This window comes from Belonocnema kinseyi, chromosome 2 (genome assembly GCF_010883055.1).
Source record: "Belonocnema kinseyi isolate 2016_QV_RU_SX_M_011 chromosome 2, B_treatae_v1, whole genome shotgun sequence".
Lineage (NCBI taxonomy): Eukaryota > Metazoa > Arthropoda > Insecta > Hymenoptera > Cynipidae > Belonocnema > Belonocnema kinseyi.
Genome location: NC_046658.1, coordinates 63139919 through 63167010, shown reverse-complemented (window position 1 = coordinate 63167010; position 27092 = coordinate 63139919). Strand labels below are relative to the sequence as shown.

General features: G+C 28.2%; 2 protein-coding genes across 3 annotated transcripts in view; one reads left to right on the top strand and one right to left on the bottom strand.

Moving 5' to 3' along the window:
- LOC117168064 overlaps nucleotides 1-14080 on the bottom strand; it is a 29024-nt gene extending 14944 nt beyond the window's left edge. The window contains exon 1 of the transcript XR_004466455.1: nucleotides 13851-14080. The gene's annotated coding sequence lies outside the window, so the exon portion shown is untranslated. The remainder of the gene's footprint in view (nucleotides 1-13850) is intronic.
- LOC117168063 (sideroflexin-1) lies at nucleotides 11687-26204 on the top strand. 2 transcript variants are annotated; one of them, XM_033353417.1, is made up of 4 exons: nucleotides 11687-12175; nucleotides 16690-16866; nucleotides 21158-21546; nucleotides 26164-26204. In XM_033353417.1, the coding sequence occupies exons 1-4, from the start codon at nucleotides 11991-11993 to the stop codon at nucleotides 26187-26189; spliced, it is 777 nt and encodes a 258-aa protein (XP_033209308.1). In that variant the 5' UTR covers nucleotides 11687-11990; the 3' UTR covers nucleotides 26190-26204. The 2 variants fall into 2 exon arrangements, with proteins under 2 accessions (XP_033209308.1, XP_033209309.1); XM_033353418.1 differs by lacking the exon at nucleotides 26164-26204 and adding an exon at nucleotides 25908-25960 and having other exon boundaries at nucleotides 11688-12175.
- Nucleotides 26205-27092: the final 888 nt, after the last annotated feature.

Below are 27092 nucleotides of genomic sequence, written 5' to 3'. Positions count from 1 at the left end.
AATGCTTTCAGCACTTGTTTATCTTGAAATGTCTTTCTATAATACCTTTTTTAAAATAAAAAATATGATTTTTCGAGAACATTTTTTTTATAATTAAAAAAACTACCGAAAACCTGGATCAAGCTTCAGATCTGAAAAAATTCAGCGATACATACATGTCAAACTTTTCTAACCTCAAATTATTTTTCTTCTGCTTTACCGTCATATTTTACGAAAAATGAGAAAACAAGAATTCGACTTCGTAGTACGGTGAGGGCAGCACCTCGATAGGGCAGAAAATGTGATGTCCTATATATATAATTCCCCACTCCGACGCCCCGTACCGTATTTACGTTTATAATATCTTTGCGCACAGTTCAAGCATCCGCAAGTATTTTTGGATCACTGTTGGGAATAATAATCCAATCCATGGACATAGGAAATACGGGACTAGACTAGGCATGCCATCCTAACTTGGCGAGCGGGGTTGAATCCACTGGAGGGGGGAGAATTCCATGAGTGGGGAGAGCCGCCATCTTATGATGTGCCATTTGATTATGCGCACGAGCATTTTTGCCGACAAACTGTGCATGAAAATATAAACATGTGGGCGCTGCCATGTTTGTCGCGGGACATCAAAACGTGGCGGACCTCCCCCTTCATTGCATCACCCCCGCAATGGCATGCCTAGTCCCTTGTTTCCTATGTCCATGATCGAATCAAATTTCGAGGTCGATAATACCAATCAACGCTTTTCATTCACCACCACCTTTCCACCCGTGCCACTGCAATCGCAATACAGGGCATCCACTTGTTATTTATGATCGAATTCTTATTTCAATTTAAGCCTCTCTGCTTGGTATTTATGATCGTATTTTTATTTCAAGTTTGGAAAGACATTTTAAAGCCTTCAAAACATTTAACGAAGCTATCTGGACCATTAAATATATCTACCTGAGTGCCTGCGGAGAATTTCTCCGAGCTTCTCACAGAGCCTTGAGAATCTTTAGCATATACTCTGAGATTTCTATCGGTAGGGTTAGTATATTTTTAATTATAAGTTAATGTTTAATCTATTATTTGTTATTGATATAAACATTAACATTAATTAATATTTCTATGAAACATGGAATTTATTATTAAAGTCCATTACTGGTGGAAAATGCGATAACAGCTTTTGAAATTTTAAGATTAGGAATTAATTTTAGAATACAAAAGCGAACTAATGGTCGCAGAGTTAGATAATTTTGGCCACTTTAGTGTAAATCTTCCGTATATATCTACAAAAATCTATCAAATATTATTTTTTGCTATGAAAGGTTACGAAAGTGTACTATAAAAACTTTAAGGAAGTTAAGCTTTTACTGAAATTTTTCTTACAAATTACACAAAGATTTCATTCAAATTTATAAAATTCTTGGTGAAAAAACCGAAACTATTTTAATCAGGATTAAAATAAAAAATAGCTTTTTCTGCTTTCATCCTGCGTCTTTTTAATAAATTTGTTTACTGCGAGCAGTTCGCTCTTGAATTGCAAAATGTAATTTTAACCTCAAAATCTCAATAAGTTGCTACCGCATTTTTTTATCAGCAATTAAATTTTATAACAAATTACATGCATCACAGGAATAATACTTAATGTTTATATTGAATGCAAATAATAACTAAAACATTAATTTATAATTAAAAATACACCAATGTTACACTAACTTTACTCAATATCAGAAAAGTACTATTAAACTCCTTGCATTTGACCTTCGCAACAAAACAGCTGTATAAAATGTATAGGCTTCCAATGTTTTATGTGCTTTTAAACAATATATGGTTTAAGAAATGTGGGATTGAATGAATTATGTTCAGGTTTATGGATGTATCGGGTCTTCATATTTATATTTCTAAAGAAAATCACAAATTTTCAACAAAATGCGGGAATTTTCAAACAAATAATTCCATTTTCAACTAAAAAAATCAAGTTTCAATTAAAAATATCAAATTTTAAACCAAAATAGAGTAATTCAGTTTTTAGTATATAAAACTTAATATTCAATTAAAAAAGAAGTTTTCTACTGGTTATTTAAAATTTTAGCAAAAACAGGCGAATTTGACAGTAAATAGTAAAAGTTTGAACAAAAAAGATGAAATTTCAGTCACAAAGATTAATTTTCTATTTAAAAAATCTTTTTTAACAAATAATACAATTTTCAACTAAATTAATTTTCAATCCAAGTACAATAATATATAAAGTATTCAAAATAAGATAGAATTTACTTAAATTCAGGCAGGTTCTACACATTACCATAGCAGAATCTTACAGCGATTAACATTTTTTATAGTAAATTATGCAAGACGTTTTTTGTGATATAAGAAAAAAAATGGAATTTGGACATCTATGGTAAGAATAATAAAAAACAGATTAATTTTTTAACCATAAAATAATTTTTAACAAAGAAGGTGAAGTTTTAGTTAAAACAGATGAACTTGACACCAAATAGTACAAGTTTTGACACAAAAGATGAATTTTTAATCACAACGATTAATTTTTAATTAAACAAAATTTTCTAAAAACAAATAATAGAATTATCAACTGAATTAATTTTTAATGCAAGAACAATATTATAAAAAGAATTTAAAATAAAGTACAATTTACTTATAACCAGACAGGTTCTACACATTATTTAGCAGAATCTCTCAGCTATTAACATTCTTGTATAGTAAATTACGCAAGACGTCTTTTTCCGATCTGAGACAAAAAAAGTCGAATTTGGGCATCTATGTTGAGAATAATAAAAAACAGATTAATTTTTCACCCATAAAATAATTTTAACTAAAAAGATGAAGTTTCAACAAAAAAATATCAAATTTTAAACAAAAATAGAATAATTCAGTTTGTAGTAATAAAAATTAATATTCGATCAAACAAATGAAATTTTTTACAGATTATTTCAAATTTTAATTAAAAGAGATGAACTTGACACTAAATAGTAAAAGTTTTAACAAAGAAGATGATATTTCAAACACAAAGATTAATTTTCTATTTAAAAAAATTGTTTTAAAGAAAAAACAGAATTTTCAACTCAATTAATTTTTAATGCAAGAACAATATTATCAAAAGTATTTAAAATAAAATAGAATTCACTTAAAATCAGGCAGGTTCTACACATTATTTAGTAGAATCTCTCAGCGATTAAAATTGTTTTATAGTAAATTATGCAAGACATTTTTTCCAATCTAAGACAAAATAATCGAATTTGGACATCTATGCTAAGAACAATAAAAAACAGATTAATTTTTTACCGATAACATTAATTCTCTACAAAAAACAATTAGTTTTCAACCAACAATGATATAATTGAAATTTTGCTCAGACATTAATTTTTAACAAACAAAAAAATCAAGAAAATATTTCAATCCTAAATAAACAAGATAAGATTTTAACAAAGAAAAATGATTTTCTACCAGAAAAGTAAATTTTCAAATAAAAAAATTAATTAATAATTAAAAATATAATTTTTCATCCTGAAATTGTGCAGTTGAATTTTTAATCAATTTTTAACAAAATAGTTGAACCCTTATCAAAAGGATCAGTTTTCAAACAAATAGTGAAGTTTTCAACTAAAAAAGATAAAATTTTTATATAAAACCAGAAATAGGATAATTCCTTTTTAGTTAAAAAAATTAATATTTAACAACAAACAATTAAATTTCAACAAATTAATTGAAATTTTACTAAAATAGATGCATTTGGTGATACATTCATAGTAATAATTGAATTTTTAACCCAAAAATATCCATTTTTAATTCCAAATTTCAGTGTTCCACGAAAAGCAGGATAGTTAAATTTTCAGTTAGACAATGTATTTTTTACAAAAAAAAAAACGAAATGTGCAACTTAATAGTTTTGTTCTCAATCACAAAGGTGAATTTTCAGACGAGAAGACTAATTTCCTACCGAAATAACGAATTTTCATCGAAATATGAGTATTTTCAAACCAAAGGGTTGAATTTTCAACTGCAAAAGATCAATTTTTAACTTCAAATATCAATTCTCTACCAAAACTGATATAGTTCAATTTTATCTTAAATAAATTAATTTTGGAATAACTTTAAAGGAACTTTCAACAAAATAGTTGAATTCTCAATTAAAAAGATGAATTTTCAAGAAAGTAGTTTTATATTTCTAACAAAAACACAAATTTCCAACAAAATACATAAATTTTTAAACAAATAATTCCACTTTTAACTAAAAAGGATCAAGGTTCAATAAAAAATATCAAATTTTAAACAAAAATAGAATAATGCAGTTTTTAGTTTTTAAAAGTTAATATTCAATGAAAAAAATGAAATTTTCTACAGATTATTTCAAATTTGAACTAAAACAGATGAATCTGACACCAAACAGTAGACACAATGGAGGCCTATATCAGAGAATTTGATTAAATCTATGAAAAGTACACAATATCTTGTAAGTATGCAGTTTTACAATATTGGAAGCAGTATTTTTTGATTAATATTTTAGTAGTGAACTAATAAAAAATGAAAATCACTTATTTTAAATTTAAATTTTGTTTAATTTTATTAAAATCTATTCATAAATCTTGCAGTAATCTTAAAACATTATTTTATTTTAAAGAAGTGCCATTGATGAGAAAACAATACCAATGTAATCGAAAAAGTTTTGTCATCAATTTTTTATTTAATGAAACCATTTTCAATCGAAAAAGTTGTTTACAAATGATTTTTTCAGTGACGTATATGTAATTATATTAAATTTTTTATTATTTTATTCGTTTTTTGTAACTTTTCAGATGATCTGTTTGTACGAAATTTATTATTATAAATTGTAAGAAACCTTATATAGATGTATATTGTTTTCAACTAGATTAATTTTCAATCCAAGAACAATATTATAAAAAGTATTTAGAATAATATAGAATTCACTTAAAATGAAGCAGATTCTATACATTATTTAGCAGAATCTCTCAGCGATAAAAATTATTATATAGTCAATTATGCAAGACGTTTTTTCCCATATAAAACAATAAAAAGTCGAATTTGGACATCTATGTTAAAAATAATATAGAACAGATTAATTTTTTACCCATAAAATTAATTCTCTACAAAAGACGATTAGTTCTTAACCAACAATGGTATAATGAAAAATTTCCTTAAAGACATTAATACATAGTTGAAGTTTAAAACAAACAGATGAATTTTCAACCAAGAAGATTAATTTTATATAAAAAAAGACGATGTTTGAAACCAATAATTGATTTTTCAACACAATAATATCAATTTGTAATTCAAAGTTTCAATTTTTTACCGAAAGTGTGAGAGTTAAATTTTTAGTTGAAGAATTTAATTTTTAACAAAAAAATGGAATGTGCAACTTATTTGTTTTGTTCTTAATGACAAAGATGAATTTTCAAACGAGAAGACTAATTTCCTACCGCAATAACGAATTTTCATCGAAATGTGTACATTTTCAAACCAAAGGGTTGAATTTGAACTAAAAAAGATAAATTTTTAATTTCAAATATCAATTCTCTAACAAAAATGATATAATCCAATTTTGTTTAATTTTTGACTAACTATGAAGGAATTTTCAAAAAATAATAATTGAACCCTCAATGAAGAATATGAATTTTCAACCGCGAAGATTAATTTCTCTGTTTAAAAAGACGGTTTAAAAAAAATTATATTTTTAACAAGAAAAGATCAATTTTTTTTAAATATCATTTTTCAATGAAAAATGGTATAATCGACTTTTCTCTTAAAGAAATTAGTTTTTCACCAAAAAACGAATTTTTCATGTAATAATAGAATCCTCGAAACAAAGATGAAATTTCAATTGAGAAGTTTATTTTTCTACCAAAAATGACGAATTTTCAAAAAAATTCTGAATTTCTATATACTGCATCAAAGCACATAAATTTATTTTCAAATAGTTCAATCTTTAAAGAAAAAAAGTCGATTTTAAACCAGAAGGATTAATTTTCTACCAAAACATAAAAATTAAAAAAATTTAATTATTAAGTACAACAGGTCAATTTTCAATTAAAAATATCAATTTTCAACCAAAAATAGTAGAATCGAAATTTCTTTTAAAGAAATTTGTTTTTGACAAACTGAAAAGGATTTTTTTTTAAATGACTCAATCCTTAATGAAAAATATTAATTTACAACCAATAATATTAAGTTTCTACAAAAAATTACGAATTTTCTACAAAATCTAGAAAGTTTCAAACAAATATATGATTTTTATCTAAAAGAAATATCATTTTTTAACCAAAAGTAATATAAGTAGATTTTATCATTATAGACATTAATAAAAAAAAGAAATTTGAAGAAAATAGTTGAATTTCCAATCAAAAAGGTTCGTTTTGAACCGAAACAGATGAAGCCTCAATTATGAACTTAATATTCAACGAAGAATTAAATAGTTCAGTTTTTAGTTAAAAAAATAATTTTCAACTTAAAGAAGTGTAATTAAAAAAAAGCTAAGTTCTCTAACAAAACAAATTGCAATTAAAAATATCAATACGTTTTTAACCAAAAATGGAAAGTTAAATTTTCACTTCAATAAATTAATGTTAAAAAAAAGAATTGTCAGAAAAATGATTGAATCCTAAATCAGCAAGAAGAATTTTCAAACAAGAAAGATTAATTTCGTACTAAAAAAGACGAATTTTCAACAAAATCCATAAATTTTTTAACAATTAGTTAGATTTTTAACTAAAAAGATTAAACTTTAATTTTAAAAATTACGTTTTCACCAAAAATGTCATAGTTTAATTTTCTGTTTAAAAAAATTAATTTTCAACAAAAAAATTATTTCAAAGGAGATCGAATCCATTTTCCATTAGGCATATTCTGCAATTCAAGTCTTTAAATCGATCAGGAAGGAATTTTTGTTGTTTTTAGATTAAATTATAAGAAAACTATTTTTTCGTCATAAAAAAATTCTATAAGGGAACAGTTTTTTAAAAGTTTTTTTTTAAATGTTCAACAACTTTGATGCATTTTTTTCATGTCTTGACTAAAATTGTTTCTTGGTTAAAATCTCATCTCTTTGGGTAGAAACTTGATTTTCTTACTGAACATGAACACAATAAAAGTGTATCCCTTTAAGTTTAAAATTCAACTGCTTTTTAAAACTTGCCTTTTTGGGTGGAAAACTCAAGAATTTTGTTGATATTTTTCTTTTTTCTTTGTTCGTTCTAGAGCTTTGCGCTCAATAATATATGCATATATATCTACAACTGTAATTTGGTAGTTGTGAATTATCTTTTGTTAAAGCTCCTTTGTTGAGGACTCAATTATTTTGTTTAAAATTTGTATTTTTTGTTTGCAATCGACTACTTGGTTAAATGTTAAACTAAATGAGTAAAAATGGATCTTTTTGGGTTGAAGATTCTTCATTTTAGGTGAAAATTCTTTCTTTCTTTGGTTGAGAATTAATCTTTTTTGTTGAACATTTCTCTAATTGTTTTAAGGTTGAACGACCTTTTACAGATAAATTTTTTTGTAGAAGATTCATTATTTTAGTTAAAAATGTATCTCTGTTTAAAAATTTTTAAATTTTCTTGAAATGATTTTTTTTTTTCAATTCAGCTGTTGTTGTTTTAGAATAATTAAATTTGTTAGTTTTTGGTTGAAAATTTATCTACTTATTTAAAAGTTTAACCATTTTGTTTAAATGTTATATTTTAGGATGAATAAGTAACTATTTGATTGCAAATTCGTTAATTTTTTAAAACTGAAAAATAACCTTTTCATTTTCAGTGTAAAAGGTTTTGTTAAAAATTTGGCTTTTTAATGAAAGATTTGCATTTGTCATCGAATATTTTAACTTTTAGCCAAATAGTTAAGTTTTCAACATACAAATATAAATTTTAAACTGAATGACCAAATTTTCAAACAAAAAAGATTCATCTTTATCGAAAAAGAGTTGCATTAAAAAAAAAGAATTCTCAGTGAAAACGTAGTGGTGCATATCTTAAAACAAAAAGAAAAGATATTCAACAAAATATTTAAATTTTTAACCAGAGTTGAATTTTCGTACCAGCATGTAAATTTTCAACAAAGTAGTTGACTTTTTAACCTGCAAATATGAATTTTAGATAGAAAGTGTAATATTTGATATTTCAACGAATGTAGATGCTGCCAAGAGATGCTTTGTAAAATAAGGAAACGAATTTTCAATCATAAAGATTAATTTTCTATAAGAAATTCGAATTTAAACTAAAAGTAGCAAAGTTACTATTTTACACAGACAATTAATTTATTTCCGAAAAAAAAAAGAATTAAAAAAAAAGTAAATTTTTTAACCAAAGAGGTGAATTTTTAACTAAAATTATGAATTTTTCAACTAGAAAGACGAATTTTAAACAAATAAAGAATTGCCAGTTAGGAAAAAGAAAAATTTGTCCCACTTCTTAAACTTTTAAGTCAAAAGACTATTTTTCTGTAATACAGTTATAACACCTTGACCCTCCATCTACCACCATCAACCAAAATTTTTACAACACCTTCACCCCACATGATAATTTTTCAAATAGTTATTTGTTGAAAGTGTTCTTTTGAATTCAATATTTCATTAATTTCAATATAATTTGAAATATAATCATTATTATTTTAATTTTAAAGAAAATATTTATGTTTCTCATAAACTTTAATGTGATAAGTCCAGGGGAAAGTGGGAGACTTAACTAAGCCCAATAATCGAAAATTGGCAGAAATTTGCCTTAGAAATTAATGTAATGATTTGGTATAAATCGGAACAATGAAAGAGTTATTACTAAAAATTTTATCACATTGAATGCATGAACTAATGTTGGAGAGACTTAACCAAGATTTTCGGAGAAGAGTTTACTAAGTGGCAACAAGCTTATTACATGTGTTTTTCAACATATAAGGTCATTGTTGATTATTACAAGGCGCGTTCAAAAATTTTACTATATTGATTTATCAAAATTGTGGTGTAAAAATGCAAAGTACATTATTTAAAGAATATGATTATCATCAACATGAGCTACAAAATCGTAGTCAATGCTAATAATCAATATTAGATGTAAATTAATCTTTAATAAAAAAAGCTCATTTGAAATAAAATAGTTCAATTTCTACCTAAAAATAAAGAATTCGTTGAAATCCTATTATAAAAGATTAATTACAGTTTCAGATACAGAACTCATCCCTTGATGTCTTGTATTATTTTATACTAATATTTTGTAACATTCATTAAATATGTATAACATAGAAAAGATAGGATTTTCATTTATTCTTTTTCATAAAAAGAGAAATAGGCGCGCGCAAGACTACTAGTTCTAAATTAAAGGTCAAGTTCGTTAGTCAGCCATTTTGGATGAAAATTCAAAATGTGAGCGCATCTTGAAAATTTTTGCGAACACTTTTTTCAAAATTGATACATTCGCGGTACGGTTATTAGTAGTACGCAAACAGATAAACGATTTCTCCTAGTGGATTTTTTTTAATATTAAAAAATCACCAGAGTTATAGCATTTACAAAATTCAAAAGCACAAACGAAAATGAAAATTTAAAGCCAAGCAACGTACGACGCGAAGAAAGTATAAAAAAAGAAAAAAGTTCTTTTTCCTCAAGGTTATCATAGCAACATTTTTTAATTTTTTCAAAAAATGGATAATTCACATTTTTCCGGCACAAACAAAAATGTAAAATAAAAAATTTCATTTTGCGGTAAAACCATGCAAGATACGAAAAAGGAAATACGGATCATAATTGTGCAAACAAAAAAGGTCTACAAATTTGTTATTATTCACGTTTTGGTAGGACGCGTAGTGTTTGTTTTAATTGTAAAAAACAAAATTTAAGCTAGAAAAATTAAATGTTTAGAGAAACGACACAGACAAAAAAAAATTAAGAGGCAAAGTTTGTTCATCCAAAAAAGATCTACAAATTTGTTATTAATAACATATAAATGAAAAAATGGGGTATTCAAAAAAGATCTAAAAATTTGTAATAAACTTTGATATAAGAATACATTTAAAAAATTTTAAAAATGGAAAAACCACACAAGCTAGAATCTACAATAACATGTTAACTAATACAATTTTTCGCTTAAATTATATCTCAACATTTTCTTTGGTCCACTTTATGCCAGGATGCTTATTTTTGGTTTAAATCCTCAAAAATAACATTGAAAATAAACAAATTAAATGTATAGAAAAAACAGCACAAGTTCCAATAAAATGGTAAATACATAACAAAATGTTTTCCTTACATGATGCGCATTTTAAAAAATTGTTATGACGAGATAATGAAAATTCGTATGTTTCAATACGATCAATACATATGTTTCAATACCAATACATATTATGAATTGTAATAACAATAAAATGTGTACATTATTTTGCAATATCTGAATAAGCAGTACCAGTCCGAGGTGCAGAAATAAATTTAATATACATTTGATAAAATGGTATTGAACATAATGTAGAAAAGTTCACATTTGGTACAAAATCGAATTGCGAAGCACGAGATACGTGATGCGAATGTGTTCTTTAAAGTCGAAGGAGCTTTAATAGAAGAGAATTCACAATAAACAAATTACAGTTGTCGATTTGCTGACCGTTAATTGAAAAAATTCCTGCGCACAAATGTGGGGTAAATACAAAGACCGATTGCGTAGCGCAAGGTAAATACATTATCGAGCATGAGGCGCGAAAATCAACAATCGCGCGCCCTAGGCGCGCTCGAACTTGCATTAACATAATTAAATTAAAATATATCAACAAAAAATACTCGGGAAAAATAAATTTGTCTGTCAAAACAGATGAATTCGCAAGGTACCTCTAAATATTATCAGATTTATTTCTCCTTCCACATGTTTCATTTTTTACCCAGAAGAAACAAAAAATTGAAAATGCAAGTCAAAGTTCGCACTTCTTTTTTTTTGTGAGCATCTTAATTGGGCACTGTACAGTCTACCGTATACTAGGCCAATTTTTCCTTTTACTACGGCAACAAATTTTAGAGGAGTGAAAATGTCAAAGAGTGTCCCAGTCGCTGAAAGTCGGCTGAAGTTAGTTCTACACCGCCCGGCAAGCCTTGTTTTAAGTGGAAAATCCTGAGTCGGACAGGCAACGGAACGCTGCTTACGCTAAGAAAAATTGTTCGATTGAGCCGGCAAATAGTATAAACCCGAACAAAATGTGTCGCCTGCGATTCGGTGGACACGCTAACGTCGCTCAAACCCAAGCGACCAAGGCGAGCCATTTTCAGGCGAAATATTTTACGTGGTTTTATACTATCTTAAGGCTCAATTATAATCTTGTACAATGATTGTAAAGCTACTTCCAACACCATATATAGATTCTTTAAATAGTTTATCGCCTCCTTAATGAAATTAAAACCAATTTTCAATAATTGTTACAATCATTTCTTCACCCTCTAGTATGGAGTGAAGAAACTGTGTCCCAGTTTAAACTGTTTTTAAACTGATAACTAAAATTTTACCCACTCTAGTCAATAAAATATCTTCCCAAATAATTTCTTTGGAACGTTAAAATGAAGATTTTAAAACGTGCTGCCATCTCGCGCTAAATTGGTAAAGTTACGAGGTCAAATATGGGTTGCGCGCGCAAGTTGCTTATCGACAAAATAGTAGAAAGAGTAAGACTGAAAGGTGCTGAAAGTAAGCGAAGGATAGAAGACTGAGCGCGTGTGCAAGAGTTCTCAACTGAACTGGACTATGGTGCTGGTTTGTCAGTCCCTAGTGTACAACGATTAAAATACCCGCATGATCACGTGTTTGTTCGGATTCGTGGCGGTATCACTGCATCACTTGCATCAGATCCGGATCCGGCGCAAACTGGCGCCTTTATTTGTTATGAGCATTTGAGCAATTTAATCTACGGCTCCACCTCGGGCTCCACCTCGGAAACCTAGCTGAAGTTCAAGGTAGAGAAGGGGAAGAAGTTCGATCGCAGAGCGCACTTGGCAGTCAGGAAGAAGGAAAACAGCACTCGCTATGTCGATATCGGAGGGGCTTAGCCTTCGCAAAACAAATTCAAGAATTGATATTGAAAAACCAAGATGGGATCAAAGTACCTACAATGGAAGGGCCCGTCACTTTTTGACCTTGACGAATCCTTTAAATGCTTTCGCCTCGTCCAGCCAATTGGAGCGGGCCCGGCATATCGTTCAAAAATACAGGTACGAAACTGGTTTTACTAGAACAAGCTTGTTTTTATATTTTGCGATTATTGAGGTCTTTGCTCTTAATAAGTGACTTGCCAAAGTTAAATACAGACACAATTAAGTGACTTAATTAAACTTGTCTCCCCAATTGTTGAATATGCATGGAGAGAAATTATAATATTCATCGTTTTCAATTCTATTTAAAATACCGGCTCAAGCTGGTTAGCTGGATAACCTAATATTTAAAGTAGGAGACGTGGAATTGGTATTTTGTAATAAGATTTTTAAATTTATTTTTAAACCATTCAAATAGCCGCTGATGTTATAGTCGTTTAAAAAACTCCTTTTAACTAAAGTGTTTCAAAATATGGTTTAAATTTATTAAAAGGTCTCCGCCGATTATTTACAAATATGTTTCCTTCAAAATATCTGTACTGTCAATCAAGGCAATATTTTGAAATAGTGTGGGGTAGTATGGGGACAATCTTTTTTCTAATGGGGTTCACTTTATTAATTAATATATCTAAATATATTGATCAACTGTATGTTCTTCCTATAATAAATGTCCTATAGTTTTTTTTCGATGATAGAAATAATTATAGAAAAATAATGAAAGGAATGAATAATATAAAAATCTTGAAATAATTATTGCAAAAAGTATAAGATGTTGCTAGTTTTTAAGCTTCATCATGCCCACATTGTTTAACTAAGCTTCTTTGTATGTTAACTTTTATTTACTTTCGTGTCAGTAATTCGAAGTAAATTGTTCATAAAGATGTTGCCAATTTATATAAGATTTATCTATGAATAATTAATAATCAATACGGAAAACGAGTTTTGCATAAGAGAAAAATAGGCCTTTGAATATTACCATATGTAAGTATTTTAATGTTCATTAAAGTGGGAAACTGGTGGCCAAGATGTCGACATATTATTCCCATACTGGATGGTAACTTTCGAAAGTATTTCCGAATCTACAGATTTCGGAAATAACAAATATAAAACTTTTCTTAAAATGCCTAAAATTTGAATAAAAACCATGGTTTTCGTAAATGGAATTAGACACGCGTAAGCAGAAAGCATTTTTGGATTGCACTACAGAATTATATTTTAGCACCTAAATAAGAAATAAAAGCTACTGTTGAGGGATTGACTGTAAATGGGTTTATACGGTTTTCATTCGCATGTTTTCATATTATTCATAATAAATAAATATAATATATGAGCCGAATCTATTTCAGAACAGGCAGGTTCTATAATTGAATTTGCAGAATATTTCAGAAACAAAATATGTTGTTTTTGGATGTAATTGGGAGAAACGTATTTTTCTATTTGTGCAAAAAAAATGTATAAAAAAAAACTGAAATTGACGGGACATAATCGATGAAATATTATCTTTAGTGTAAGATATTCAAACTTCAAAAATCTTTACATGTTCGGCCATCCAGATATGCTTAGACATTTTTATCATATCTCGGAAACCCATTAAAGTTTGTTTAACGTTTTTTGACTTGAATTCAAGATAAGGCTCAAAAGACTTTAATGGTACAAATTTTATAATTTTAATACAACTTTCCCAGGTCATGTTGTGAGTTGAAGTCGAGGTACACAATTCAAAAAATTCTTTAATATTTTTTAAAACTTCTCACGTTGTATATTCACTTCAAAATATCAAAAATATCTTTCTTACGGTTTATTCGACGTGAAATTTCATTAGCTTTTCAACATTTTTTACTCCTGTCACTCCCTTTTTGAAAGAGTGATCACGTTTCAAATTTCTTTTAATTTTAGTATAGAAGAATTTTTTCTTGGTGAATCAATATTTTTATTTCGAAGTTAGTCCATGCGTATACCATACAAAGGAGTAATTTCGGGTATGTTAAATGTGATGTCACTCTAAAGCTTCGTTAATCAGTTGGAATGTCATGAATAAACTTTATGAAGTTAGCCACAATACAATTATATACGAATATAGGGTTTGAAACTTAATTTGCGGAATGTATAAGCGTGTGAGTAACAAGAGAATGACTCAGTATCACATTAAACGACAAGAATTGATTATGATTAAGAAATAATATATATAATATGCATTTTCATGATAAATTCATGATAAGAAAATTCTATGCGTAACCTGCATTATCATAAAAAAATTTTAATCATTACAAAAATAATAAAGATCAAACATTATTTTTAATTTTTTTTAAAAGTGGAAGAAGAAAAAAGATAAATTCTAGAAACTCTTCCGTCTAACTGAATTACATAATGAATACTATTTATAGTTCACCAAAAGGAATGTTATATTCAATCGATGAATATTTTTTCTTTTATTATTATGAAGATTCTCCTAGTGCAACCCCCCCCCCCCCCTAAACTAATTAAAAAAAAGTTAAGAACAGTTCTCCTAATTTTATTGCAAGTAAACTTATACTTAAAAAAATGCCTATCTTATCATTTCTTAACTTTTAAAGATCTTTGCCATATGTTGTCAATCATAAATGTAGGCTGCCCTGGGACAGGGCCCCTAGACCCGTATCTAGCTGTCTAACGATGCATTTAATGAAGCCTTCCGTTAGATCAATACAATTTTATTTTCACAAGCATTTCTAAGTTGGTATAAACAATTTGTCTCGGATTAACAGAAAGCCTATATGCATAAAGTTAAAAATATCTGAGCCTAGTCTGCGAGTCTCGACTGCATAAAAAAATCATCAGCTCGTTGATTAAATGTCTTTAGTGATTTTCACTATAATATTTAATATTTCCATAAATTCGACATATGAATTTTTTATAAATATATTTTAAAACCCTGAAATTTTATTATCAAATTAAATCTTAATGATAATAAACAAATTTTAAAATGAGCTAATACATTTTTGGATCATAGTAACAAGTAAGATCATCAACATTTATTTTCGCCAAATTGGTTCTGTAAAGAGATTACTGTACAATCTTCATTGATCACTTGATAAAAATTTTATGATTTGATGACAGAAATCAGTTGTTATCATCATATTCCGAAAGAGAATCAAAACATTGTCAACATTTTTCAGAAATATTTACATCATTAAAATACATCATTCATTCATCGATAAGTAGTGTATAAGATAGAAATTAACAATAAATTAGACCAACTATCAAGTAAAAACTTGGAATCAATATAGTTAGGTATAAGAAACAAATCAGGTCATGGAGAATTATTTATATAACATATGTTTCTAACTTTCGTGAGGCCTACATTTATAATCCGAAATAATCTCGAATATTGGAATTTTTAAATTGCTTGTTTAATTATTTTTAATAAAATGTTACTTGTCGATTTTTGTAATAGTTTATATATTATACAATTTCACAGTATTAATTTCTCAATTATCTTAACATTCTTATACTATTTCTGGCGTAATTCACGAATTCTGCCACTTCTTGATGTTACGAAAATAACTATGAAAGCAGATTCTACGCAATATTTATAAATATAAATAAGAACAGTGAAAAATAATTTCTAGAGGATAAAAACATACGAGTTTTTCCTTTAAACAAAACATCTGAACTTTCTAGAACTTTTCACAATAGTTGGTTTATATTAACTAATTATTTACAATTTCGGATATGCAGGGTAAATTGGGACATTCTTAAATTGATCGTTCAAATTAATTAAGGCCATGTGACGAGTGAATCACGTGACCAAATTCCTACCTTACCGATACTTTTTTATTTCCCAACTTTTGCTCACATGAAGCTCCACATCGAATAGAAAAAAAAGTTTTTCATATTTATAAAAATGTAGGACCAGAGCTACCTTTCTTGGTGTTTCTTATTTAGTATCCCAAATTTTTGACTCGATTTGGTGCTTCGTGTAAAAATAAGTTAGGAAATAAAACAAGTGTCGCTAAGGTAGGAATCTGGTCACATGACGCAATAATCCCATAGCTTAAGGTGGTTTTGATCAGAATCTAGAACAAATTCAGGCCATATTACGAGTGGGTCACGTGATCAAAATCCTACCTTACCGATACTTTTTTTATTTCCTAACTCATCTTCACACAAAGCGCCAGATCGCGTTGAAAATTTGGGATAATAAACAAGGCGCACTAAGAATGATTAGCCTGGTCCTAAATTTTAATAATGAATAAAAAAAGTTTTGTTTTTTTTTGTTTTTTTAATAATTATTAAAATAAATTTAGGACCAGGCTAATCATTCTTAGTGATTCTTGTTTATTATCCCAAATTTTCAACGCGATCTGGCGCTTTGTGGGAAGATAAGTTAGGAAATAAAAAATGTGTCGGTAAGGTAGAATTCTGGTCACGTGACCCACTCGTTACATGGCCTTAAGGCTTTAAATGGTTCTAGATTCGGGTTAAAACCACCATAAGTAATTTTAGCTCTCAATTTAGGAAAGTCGAAATGAATCAACATATCCAAAATTATCTTTTTTGACGGTACCTAATCGGTCATCACTATCTTTTAATTTCCAATCATCAAATTTTCTGATGTATTTATTAGATTTTTAGCAATTTGATCCTTTCTTTAGAAACGGGGCTACTTTGGAGGAATTGGGAATTAAAGAAGATGAACTTTGGGCCAACAAGTATCTACACGACAGCGCCTATCATCCGGACACTGGAGAACAGATGACCTTGATTGGTCGCATGAGCGCACAAGTTCCAATGAACATGATCATCACTGGATGCATGATGACGTTCTACAAGTATGCAAACTTCTCAAGCCATTTAGTAAAGCTACTCATTCGTGGATAAAGCAATCATAAGCAGTCCCAGAAATCCGATGCCTGGATATGTCTTGCTCAATATGGCAGTTATGTAGACTGTGATAAGGTTAGCCGCGACCTCTCACCTCTTTTAACCTACTAATCCGATTTTTGATAGATTCTTATGTGACCATAAATCTTGGAACACATATCTTCCAAATAGCACTGCATTCCCTAAAGTAAAATCCGCTTCCAAAATAGACTCGTGTTGTTTGTAAACCATCTTATTCTACAAAATCAAGAGAGAAAAAAACCCTAGGGAGGTCACTCTGATAATTTTAGCTGATAATATTACGATCACTTGTATTTTTCTCATAAAGAAACGACTCCCGCACGACTATAGCTTCACTAAATTGTCTTCCACAACCCTAGCGGGGCGCGTGAACGGAACAATTACGGAATTGTGTGACCGTATGTAACCACAAAGACTGGGTCCACTAGGGCATATTTTCATCCTTCTTTACAATTTTACATCAAACTCTAAACTGTTTTTATCTTTTTATAGATTCATGTTTATGTATTTATTCAATGCGGACAAAAGTAACACAGCTTCAATTTTATAATTTTTTAACACATGAACAATTACAAATACATAAATATAGGGTGACCGGACGTCCTGATTTACCAGGACATGTCCTAATTTTTTATCGCCATCCTGATTTTCTAACCTTTTTCCTATGTTCTGATATTTCATGCCTGCAAATAAAAATTTTCGATTTGAATTGCACGAGCCTAAAATTTGTGCATAATTTCTGAGGGCACAATCTAGTTGACTATTTATAGTTTCAAGCAGTTGAAATAGTCATAACTAGACTGTGCCCTGACAAACTATTTTGTTGAAAATTCCTTTTTAATCAAAAACTGTTTTTAGTTGAAAATATTTTTTTTTTTAGTTTTAAATTTATGTATTTTGTTAAAAATTCTTTTTTTCGCTCGAAATTTAAAAAAATCAATTCCTTTTATTTTGAGTAAAAATTAATTTTGTTAAGTGTGTTGCTTCATTCCGACTTAGAATTTTTATATAGGTACGGCACTATATATTATATAGTGCTTATAGGTGGATTATATTAACCCTCAAAAATGAATTTTTTTGAAATTGCTGATGTAAGTTGGGCTTTAGGGTCAGGTGAATTGAAACTAATTAAGCTGTTTCAAAAGTTTCGGCACACAATGGTGGACCTCATCAATGAGTTTGATTAAATTTGTGAAAAGTACATAATATACCTTGTAGGTACGCAGTGTTACAATTGGAAGCATTTTTTTTTATTAATAACTTAGTTTTGAACTAATAATAAATGAAAATTACTTAATTTCAAATTTTAATTTTGTTTAATTCTATTAAAAACTATTGATATATCTTGCAGTAATCTTAAAACATTATTTTATTTTAATCAATACAATTTATGAGAAAACAATACCAATGTAGTCGAAAAAGTTTTGTGAACAACTTTTTATTTAATGAAAAAATTTCAATCGAAAAAGGTTCTTTGTAAATTATGTTTTCAGTGACGTATTTGTAATTAAATTAAATTTTTATTATTTTATTCCTTTTTTGTTATTTTTCAAATAATATTTTTGTACGAAAAATATTATTCAACCCAATTGTTTGTGGCAGAGAAATAATGTAAGTAATGCCTTCTTTGGTTATCTTTGGGAATTGTGTCTATGGAAATAAATTTTTTTACATTTCAAATTTTTTACAGTAGTATTAAAAATAAATTGTGGTACCAGTAATAAATTGTAAGAACCCTTATACAGATGTAAATTGATGTATAGTAGGCAAATATACTTAAAATCAATTTTATACTTAAATAAATTTTCGCTGTAATAAGAATAATATCAAGAAAATTTGAATTCAAAATTATTATTTTTAATCATTTTTTGCTTGATTTCTTGTAAACAAATTTCGATTTGAAAAAGTTTTAATTTTCCGAAACTGAATCAATTTTAAAAGTAGAATCATTTCAACAATCACAATCTAGTGAAAACTAAATTTGCCACAGAAAGATTTTAGTTGCATAATATTTATAATTATTATTATTGGTACTAGAATTTATTATTTATACTGCTGTAGAAATTTCAAATGTAGAAGAATTGATTTTCATAGAAACAATTCCCCAAGATAACAAAAAAGGCATTACTTACATTATTTCTCTGTCACAAACAATTGGGTTGGATAATATTTTTCGTACAAACAGATTATTTGAAAAATAACAAAAAAGGAATAAAATAATAAAAATGTAATTTAATTACATATACGTCACTGAAAAAATAATTTGTAAAGAACTTTGGTATTGTTTTCTCATCAATTGTTCTTCGTTAAAATAAAATAATGTTTTAAGATTAGTGCAAGATTTGTCAATAGTTCTTAATGAAATTAAACAACATTTAAATTTAAGAAATTATCATTTTTTATTACTACACAACTAAGAAATTAATCAAAAAATAATGCTTCCAATTGTAAAACTGTGTACCTACAAGATATTGTGTACCTTTCACAGGTTTAATGAAATTCATTGATGAGGGCCACTATTATGTACCGAAATGTTTGAAACAACTCAATTAGTTTCAATTCACGTGACCCTAAAGCCAACAACTTACATCAACAATTTCTAAAAAAAAAATAAAAATGTAACTCTATTTCATTATTCGTTAACAATTTAACCCTTTTATCTACAAATTCAAGTATTATGATGAAAATTCGTATTTTTTTGGTAGAAAATTAATATTTATGGTTCAAAATTCTTTTTTTAATGCTGATTCATCATTAAAGTTCAAAATCTATTTCTTCCGTTAAAAATATAATTACTTTGTTGAAAATTCGACTATTTAGTTGAAAGTGAAGAATTGCTTTGTTCAATACTAATTTTTGTTGTTGTTTATGATTCATTTAAATTATTAAAAAACTTTTATTTTTTGATTTAACAATTTTCTAGAAAATTCGTTTTTAATTTATTGGAAATTTATCTTTTTCAGTTAAAAATTAATGTATTTTCTTGAGATTTTTTGTTGCTACAAATTTAAATATTTTTTATAAATATCGTTTTCTTTTGGGTTTAATTTAATTTAACTACTTAGTTGAATATTTGTTTAATTTTTTTAACTGCAAATATTTTATTATTCTTGTTTTTTTTTTAATATTGATCTTTTTCAGTTAAAAATGCATGTATTTTGTTACAAATGCGTTCATTTTTTTATGAAAGATTCGTTATTATAGTTGAACCTTTATTTCTTTGGCTGAAAATTAGTTTTCATGGTTAGAGATTACTTTTGTTAACTATACGTATAACTATTTCATTTTGGGATGAAAATTAATCTTCTTGAGTTGAAAGTTAGTGTATTTGGTTAAAGATTGAAGTATTTTGTTTAAAATGCATGTTGTTTGTTGAAAGGTCATATTTTTTAGCAGAAAAATTAAATTTGTGTTTGAAAACCTATCTTTGGGCAAAAATTAAACTATTTTGTTCAAAATTAGTTTTCTTTTTTATTCAAGATTAATAATTGTAGGTAAAATTCATTTCTTTGTTTATATATTTAATGGCTTTGTTTTAATTATTGTTATTATTCATTATTTGAATTCAATAACCTTTTTTTCTTACATGAAAATCTAACTATTTTGTTGAAAATCCATTTTTATGGTTAAAAATTACTTTTTTCAACTGTGAATATTTCGACATGATTTTTTTTTTAGTTTAAAATTCATGCATTTTCTTCAATTTTTTCTTTATTGTAAGTTAAAGAATCTTCATTTTAGTTGAAAATTAATTTCTTTGGTTAAAATTTAACTGTTAGTTTGCGTATGTCCATATTTGGTTAAAAACATATCTTTTTGATAGAAAATTTATCTTTTTTATTGAAAATATATCTATCTCGTTACCTTAGACTACAAATTTATTTTAAAGAAATATTTACACCGGCCAAGTTAAATTGTATTAGGGGTGGGGGAAATGAGAGGTTGAAGGGAATGAAAAGTGGGATAATGTCCTGATTTTCTGATCAATCCATTAAGTCACCCTAACAAATATAAATAGGTAAAAGGATAAAAAGCGCATTGAGTTCTATGTAAGATTTTGGATAAATGTATAAAAAGGTAAAAATATGTCCTAGTAGGCTCTGCGAAGAGTGGGTCACTTTACAGTCACGCAATTGCGTAACGTTTACGGTCACGAGATCCGCTAGGGAATTTGAAAAAAAAAACTTGATAAATAAAGTCTGCACGATTAACTTTCAGATCCACACCAGCTGTAATATTCTGGCAGTGGTGTAATCAGTCGTTCAACGCACTTGTCAATTACACAAATCGTAGTGGATCAACTCCAATTCCAGTGGAGACTTTGGTCCAGAGTTATGTCGGGGCAACAGGAGGTGCAGTAGTGACTGCACTGACCTTAAATCGACTCGCCAAGAGGGGACCGCCCTTGGCTGGTCGACTTGTTCCCCTGGCTGCAGTCGCAGCTGCCAATTGCATAAACATTCCTTTGATGAGAATCACCGAACTCAAACATGGCATCGAACTTCAAAACGAGAAGGGAGAAAAAGTTGGCAACAGCAAAAAAGCAGCAAGGGATGCTATTACTTCGGTTACGGTCTCTAGAATTCTTATGGCATCACCCAGTATGGGTAAATATCTTTATATATATTTAATTTTTTCTAAAAAAATCGACTCCATCGTTCCACTGGGAATCGAACCACAGAACAGATATCAATCCACAATCCGTTAAAACAGAAATCAAAACTACTAAGCTAGTTAACTCTTCAAATAACAAAAAATACTTAACGTCTCTACAGGCTAGATGGAAAATAATTTTTTTCTAAATTAAAATTTTTTTCTGAAAAAAGATCTGCTCCATAAGTAAAGACGTTAAGTAATTTTTGTTATTTGAAGAGTTAACTAGATCATAAGTTTTGATTTCTATTTTCACGGATTGCGCAATGATATCGACACTGATTGATGGTATTATCTCTGATGATAATAGAGTCCTTTAAGTATCTTTATGTAACAAGAGTATAGTTTCCCCGCCTTTTCGCATATGTTTGGAGAAGCATTTTTGTTTATGGATAGGTACTTTACCGTCCTATGCTCATGCGCATTTGTTATTGTTCTGCGCAATGGTTGTCCCTTTAATCTACCTTCAAACGTCCTAGTGGGCACGAATGTCCCAACACGTTTTTAGAACGTCTTAAGAACGTCCTAAGTCAAGCTAAATTACATTCTAAAAACATACAATGTTGCAAAGACGTTTTTACGACGTATTTGGAACATTTGACGTGTTTTGCCTTGACTTAGAACGTTTTTTTTTTCACGTTCTAAAGCGCCTTTTAAACCTTACGTCGTCAAAGCGTCTTTAAATTTCGTGCCCGTTGGGGTGAGACGTAATTTGATTTTTAAAAAATTAGAAACCCATACGTTTAATATACAAAGTATAATGTGTATCCTGAAATCAAAATATTTTTACTGTCGAGCATGAGTTTGCTATAACTCACTTGCGCATTGCTATGGTAAACTCACGCTCGGCCATAAAAATACGGTTTTTTATTCCATGGTGCAGAATATCAGGATGTCTACTCAAATACTGGAAAAAATTTCCTGCCAATTCCAGGTTTTTTCCAGGTATAATTTTTAGCGAATTTATTATATATCATCTTTTTTTTTAAGTTTCGAAGAGTTCAATTAATACTATAAGATATTCTTAAATATTTCAGCACGATAGGCTATTTAAATAATACTAAAAAATAGTCAATCATTTCTTAAATTTATCTCTAAAGTCCAGGAATTTGGATAATAATTCAAACCATTTTTTATTTTATCTACTTGCACTTAAAATGGAGTGGACATTTAGTTAAAATAATGTGGTTACTGTATTCAATCCAATTCAAAAAGCTGCAAATTCCAAAATTTTCAAGTAGAAATTTGTATCTACAAAAAAGATAGATGATTTTTAACCAAATAGTGGAATTTTCAACTAAAAAGAATAATTTTCTACCAGAAAGACAAGTTAAAAAAATGCATTAATTCTCAATCAAAGAGTTAAATTTTTAACTGAAAAAGAACAATTTTCAAACAAACAGCTACATTTTCAATTAAGAAAGATCCCTTTTCAACCACAAATGAAATAGTTAAATTTTCAGTTAAAAAAATTATTTTTCCACGCATAAAAAACACAGATTTATTTTTGAAGAAAATTTAACTTTTTACCAAGTAGTTTTATTTTTATCCAAAACGATGAATTAATTACTAAAATGATTAATATTTAATTGCAATGCTTGAATTTTTAAGTAAAAAAATGAATTTTCAAACAGTTTATTTGATACCTATTATCTAGTCAAAACCATAACATACAAAAATACGATAGTTGTTCTTGAACAAAAAAGATGAATTTTTAACTGAAATTATCAATCATTAACAGGAATAGTTTATTATCAAAAGAGATGAATTTGGAACAAAGAAGATTAATGTTCAGCAAAGAATAAGAATTTTATAGAAAATGGATGAATTTTGGATTGAAAAGATAAATTGTCAATCAGAAATTGAATGTTTTTACCAGACAAAAACCAATGTTTAACAAAAGAGATACATTTTCAACTAAAAGGATGTCATTTTAGTTGGTATAGTTACATTTTCTGGTAAAAAAAGAACAACTTTTCAACAAAAATGAAACTAATTTTTTTTAATACTCACATTTTCAAACAAAGCGATGAATTTTCAACAAAAATAAATAATCTTCAACCAGAATAGTTACATTTTAAACCAAAAACATGATTTTTCTACTAAACTGATAAGTCTTTAACTGGAATCATTAAATTTCCAACAACAAAAAATGAATTTCCTACCCAGAAGATTAATTTCTACCAAAAAAGTTTGAATTTTCAACAAGATAGTTAAATTTGCAACTGGAATAGTAGAACTTTTAGTGAAAAAAATTAATTTTCAGGCGCTGAAAAAACGAATTTTCAACAAATAGCTCATTTTTCAAAGAAAGAGATGAACTTTAAATTAAAATGATGAATCTAAGAACAAATTACTTTTTAACAAAAGAGTAATTTTCAATCAAGTAATTAGGTCTTTATTAAAAAAAAGACGATTTCGGAACAAAATATGTTAGTTGATATTTAAGCCAAAGAAGATTTAAATTTTTAACAAAAAAATAATGTAATTCAATCAGAAAAAGCCAATATTCAACCAAATACGTAAATTTTCAACCAGATACTTTAATTTTTAAATAAAACCGTACATGTTTTGACCAAAAACAGAATAGGTAAATTTTCAGTTAGAAAAATTGAAATTTGAGAAATTTCAATGAGATTAAAATCAAATTTAAAATCCCTTTTTAATGTCCAATAATCAAGTTCATGTGAAGAATTCCTAAAAATAAAACCAAGAATCTAGCGACAAAATTTGGACAACCACCATAAAATGTTCCCACAGAAATCTGAAAACAAAACTTTCTCCCTTTATTCCCCCTAAAAAAGAAAAAATTCGTTTTCAAGGCAAAAAAAAATTATAAAAATAAAAAAAATTCTAGCCGGCAGGAAGTGCACCGCAACCACGATGCTCTTTCCCTGACATCCCTTATCATTTTTCTTTCCTCTTTTTTATTTTTGTCCAAAGGGAAAACGAATTTTTTTCTTTTCTTTTTTTAGGGGGGAAAAAGGGGAAAGTTTTTTTTCATGTTGCAATGAGAACATTTAATGGTGGTTATACAAATTATGTCGTTAGATTCTTGGTTTTATTTTCAGGAATTCTTCACATTACAAAAATTGATTTCAAACAAAAATCCAATTTTTAACAAAAAAATTAATTTAATTAATTAATCGAATTCAGGACAAAAAATGTATCGGTCGATATTTCAACCGGGCAAATTAAAATTTCCAGTTAAAAAAAAATAAATCTCCAGTAGAAAGACCGAGTATTTAACAAAATACGTGAATTTTCAACTAAACCCGTTCAATTTTTAACAAAAAACAGAATAATTACATTTCTGGTTAGAAAAGTTGATTTCAAACTAAAAAAGAAATTTCAACAAAATAGTTCCTTTTTTAACCAAGAAGATGACTTTTCAATTAAAATAATCAATCTTTAACAACAACTAAATTAATTTTAAACAAAGCAGTAACTCATAACCAAGCATTTAAATCTTCATTATAAAAAAAAGGAATTCGGGACAAAAAATGTATCAGTTGATATTTCAACCGCAGACCTGTGTTGAAAATTCCTATAAAGAATCCTACATAGGAACTTTGCAAGAACCTGCACATGATCCTATGTGGGATCTGACATACACTGTGAAAAAAGATTTGTGTAAAATTACAAAGTTTCGGAAAATTAAATAATAAATAAATATCACACACATAAATAAATATCATAAGTAAATATCACACACTCCACTGTGTTATTTTACAAAAGTATGTGAAATTACATCCTCTAATGATGTAAATAAAAGGACCCTCGAACAGCAGTTAATATTACACACTCGATAAAAATAAAATTACACATTCCCTCGTACGAACTTTACATTCATAATGGAAATTCAGTCGCAACGTGTAAAAATACCATGCGTCGGTAAAATCACTTTTCTGTGATTGAAAATTACATCGAGATTTTAAATTTGATCAAAGATCTTTAATTTTACCCAGGCGGAAACCCTAAAATTTTTAATTTATAATTAATTTAAAATTTAGAATAATTAATCAAATAATATGTGAATACGAAAGCGTCTCTCGTGTTCGTTGTTTACCGTTGCCTTCATCCTTCAATTTTGGAGCATTTTTATTTTAAATGCGAGAAATTGACAGCTATATATGTTCAACTTTTTTGACAGCTTTCACACAAAGTAGACCGAATCCGAGCTATTTCTATTTTGCCTTTTAAATTTCCTGCTATTGGAACGGAAAAAATGCGGTTATTCAAAACGTATATTTCATATTTTTGTTATGGAATATTAAGCATAAAAAAAATACCCATAGTATCTTATGTGTTTTAGGTAAGTGGTAACATGTCCGGCTTGTGTTTCTTCAATCTCCATGAAACTGTACGAAGTTTGAGCTCTCGAGTGTTCGAAACCTGTCGCCCTGATAAATTTTATTTTATTCTTTCACATAATGAATTTCATATTTTCGCATGTAAAATTATCGGCCGAATTGGAATATCACAACAGATTCGTAAAGCTACTCCGATACACGAGGGTCCTTTTATTTACATCCACCAGAGATGTAAAATTCAATAGATTTTTTTTACAGTGTATGACAACTTCAAGGAAAAGTGACCAGGATCTTATGTAGGTTCCTGTATAGTTTCCTGATCATCGGGAAATGGCTGACATGGGATCTTACTCAGGTACGCAGGTCACCCACACGCGCGGTGCGTATGGGACGCGCATGCGTGGTTCGAGTTGGCCGGATGAGTGGCTAGAAATTTTATGATACCTATGTTTTTTGCCTCCATGACTGCGCGTGTTTACGCACTCTTGTTTAATGCTTAGCAACTGTAGAGTCAGCAATTCGAGGGTTCGAATCAATAGAGTTGTGCGAATTTATAAATAAATATAAATAAATATCACAAATGAAATTTTTCCCTGTCCAGCTTTCTCTGTAGAAACCTTTATAATATCCTGTGCAATTTTATATATACATGCAAATTATTCCTATACAGGATCCCGTATAAGCACCTCTAAAGTACCTCGGCAAGATCCCACGTCAGCTATTTCACAGTGACAAGGCAACTGTACAGTAACCTATATAAAATCCTTGTGACGTTTCCTGGAAGGAGTCATAGTCAGAACCCACATAGGATCATATAAAGGTTCTTGCAAAGTTTCTATGTAGAATTCTATATAGGAATTTTCAAATGGGAAGATTTAAATTTTTAATAAAAAAAAAAAAATAGAATTCAACCAGAAAGACCCAGTTTCCAACCAACGACGTAAATTTTTAACCAGATACTTGATTTTTTAATTAAACCCTTTAAATATTTAACCAAAAACAGAATAGTTGATTCTTCAGTTAGAAACATTTATTTTCAAAAACAAAACAAAAACACGTATTTTGAGCAAAATATTTCAATACAGTAATACAGTCTGTCAAGTTAAAGCGTGGGTGGCTTTACTCGTAGTCGGTAAGGTGTATCGACATGATTTTGGTGTCAAAATATTAAGAAGAGCTCCCTCTTT

Coding starts and splice junctions, on each gene's coding strand:
- LOC117168063 (XM_033353417.1), top strand. CDS start 11,991: ATGTCGATATCGGAGGGGCTTAGCCTTCGCAAAACAAATTCAAGAATT. Junction 12,176..16,689: donor CATATCGTTCAAAAATACAG/GTACGAAACTGG, acceptor TCCTTTCTTTAG/AAACGGGGCTACTTTGGAGG. Junction 16,867..21,157: donor TGCATGATGACGTTCTACAA/GTATGCAAACTT, acceptor ATTAACTTTCAG/ATCCACACCAGCTGTAATAT.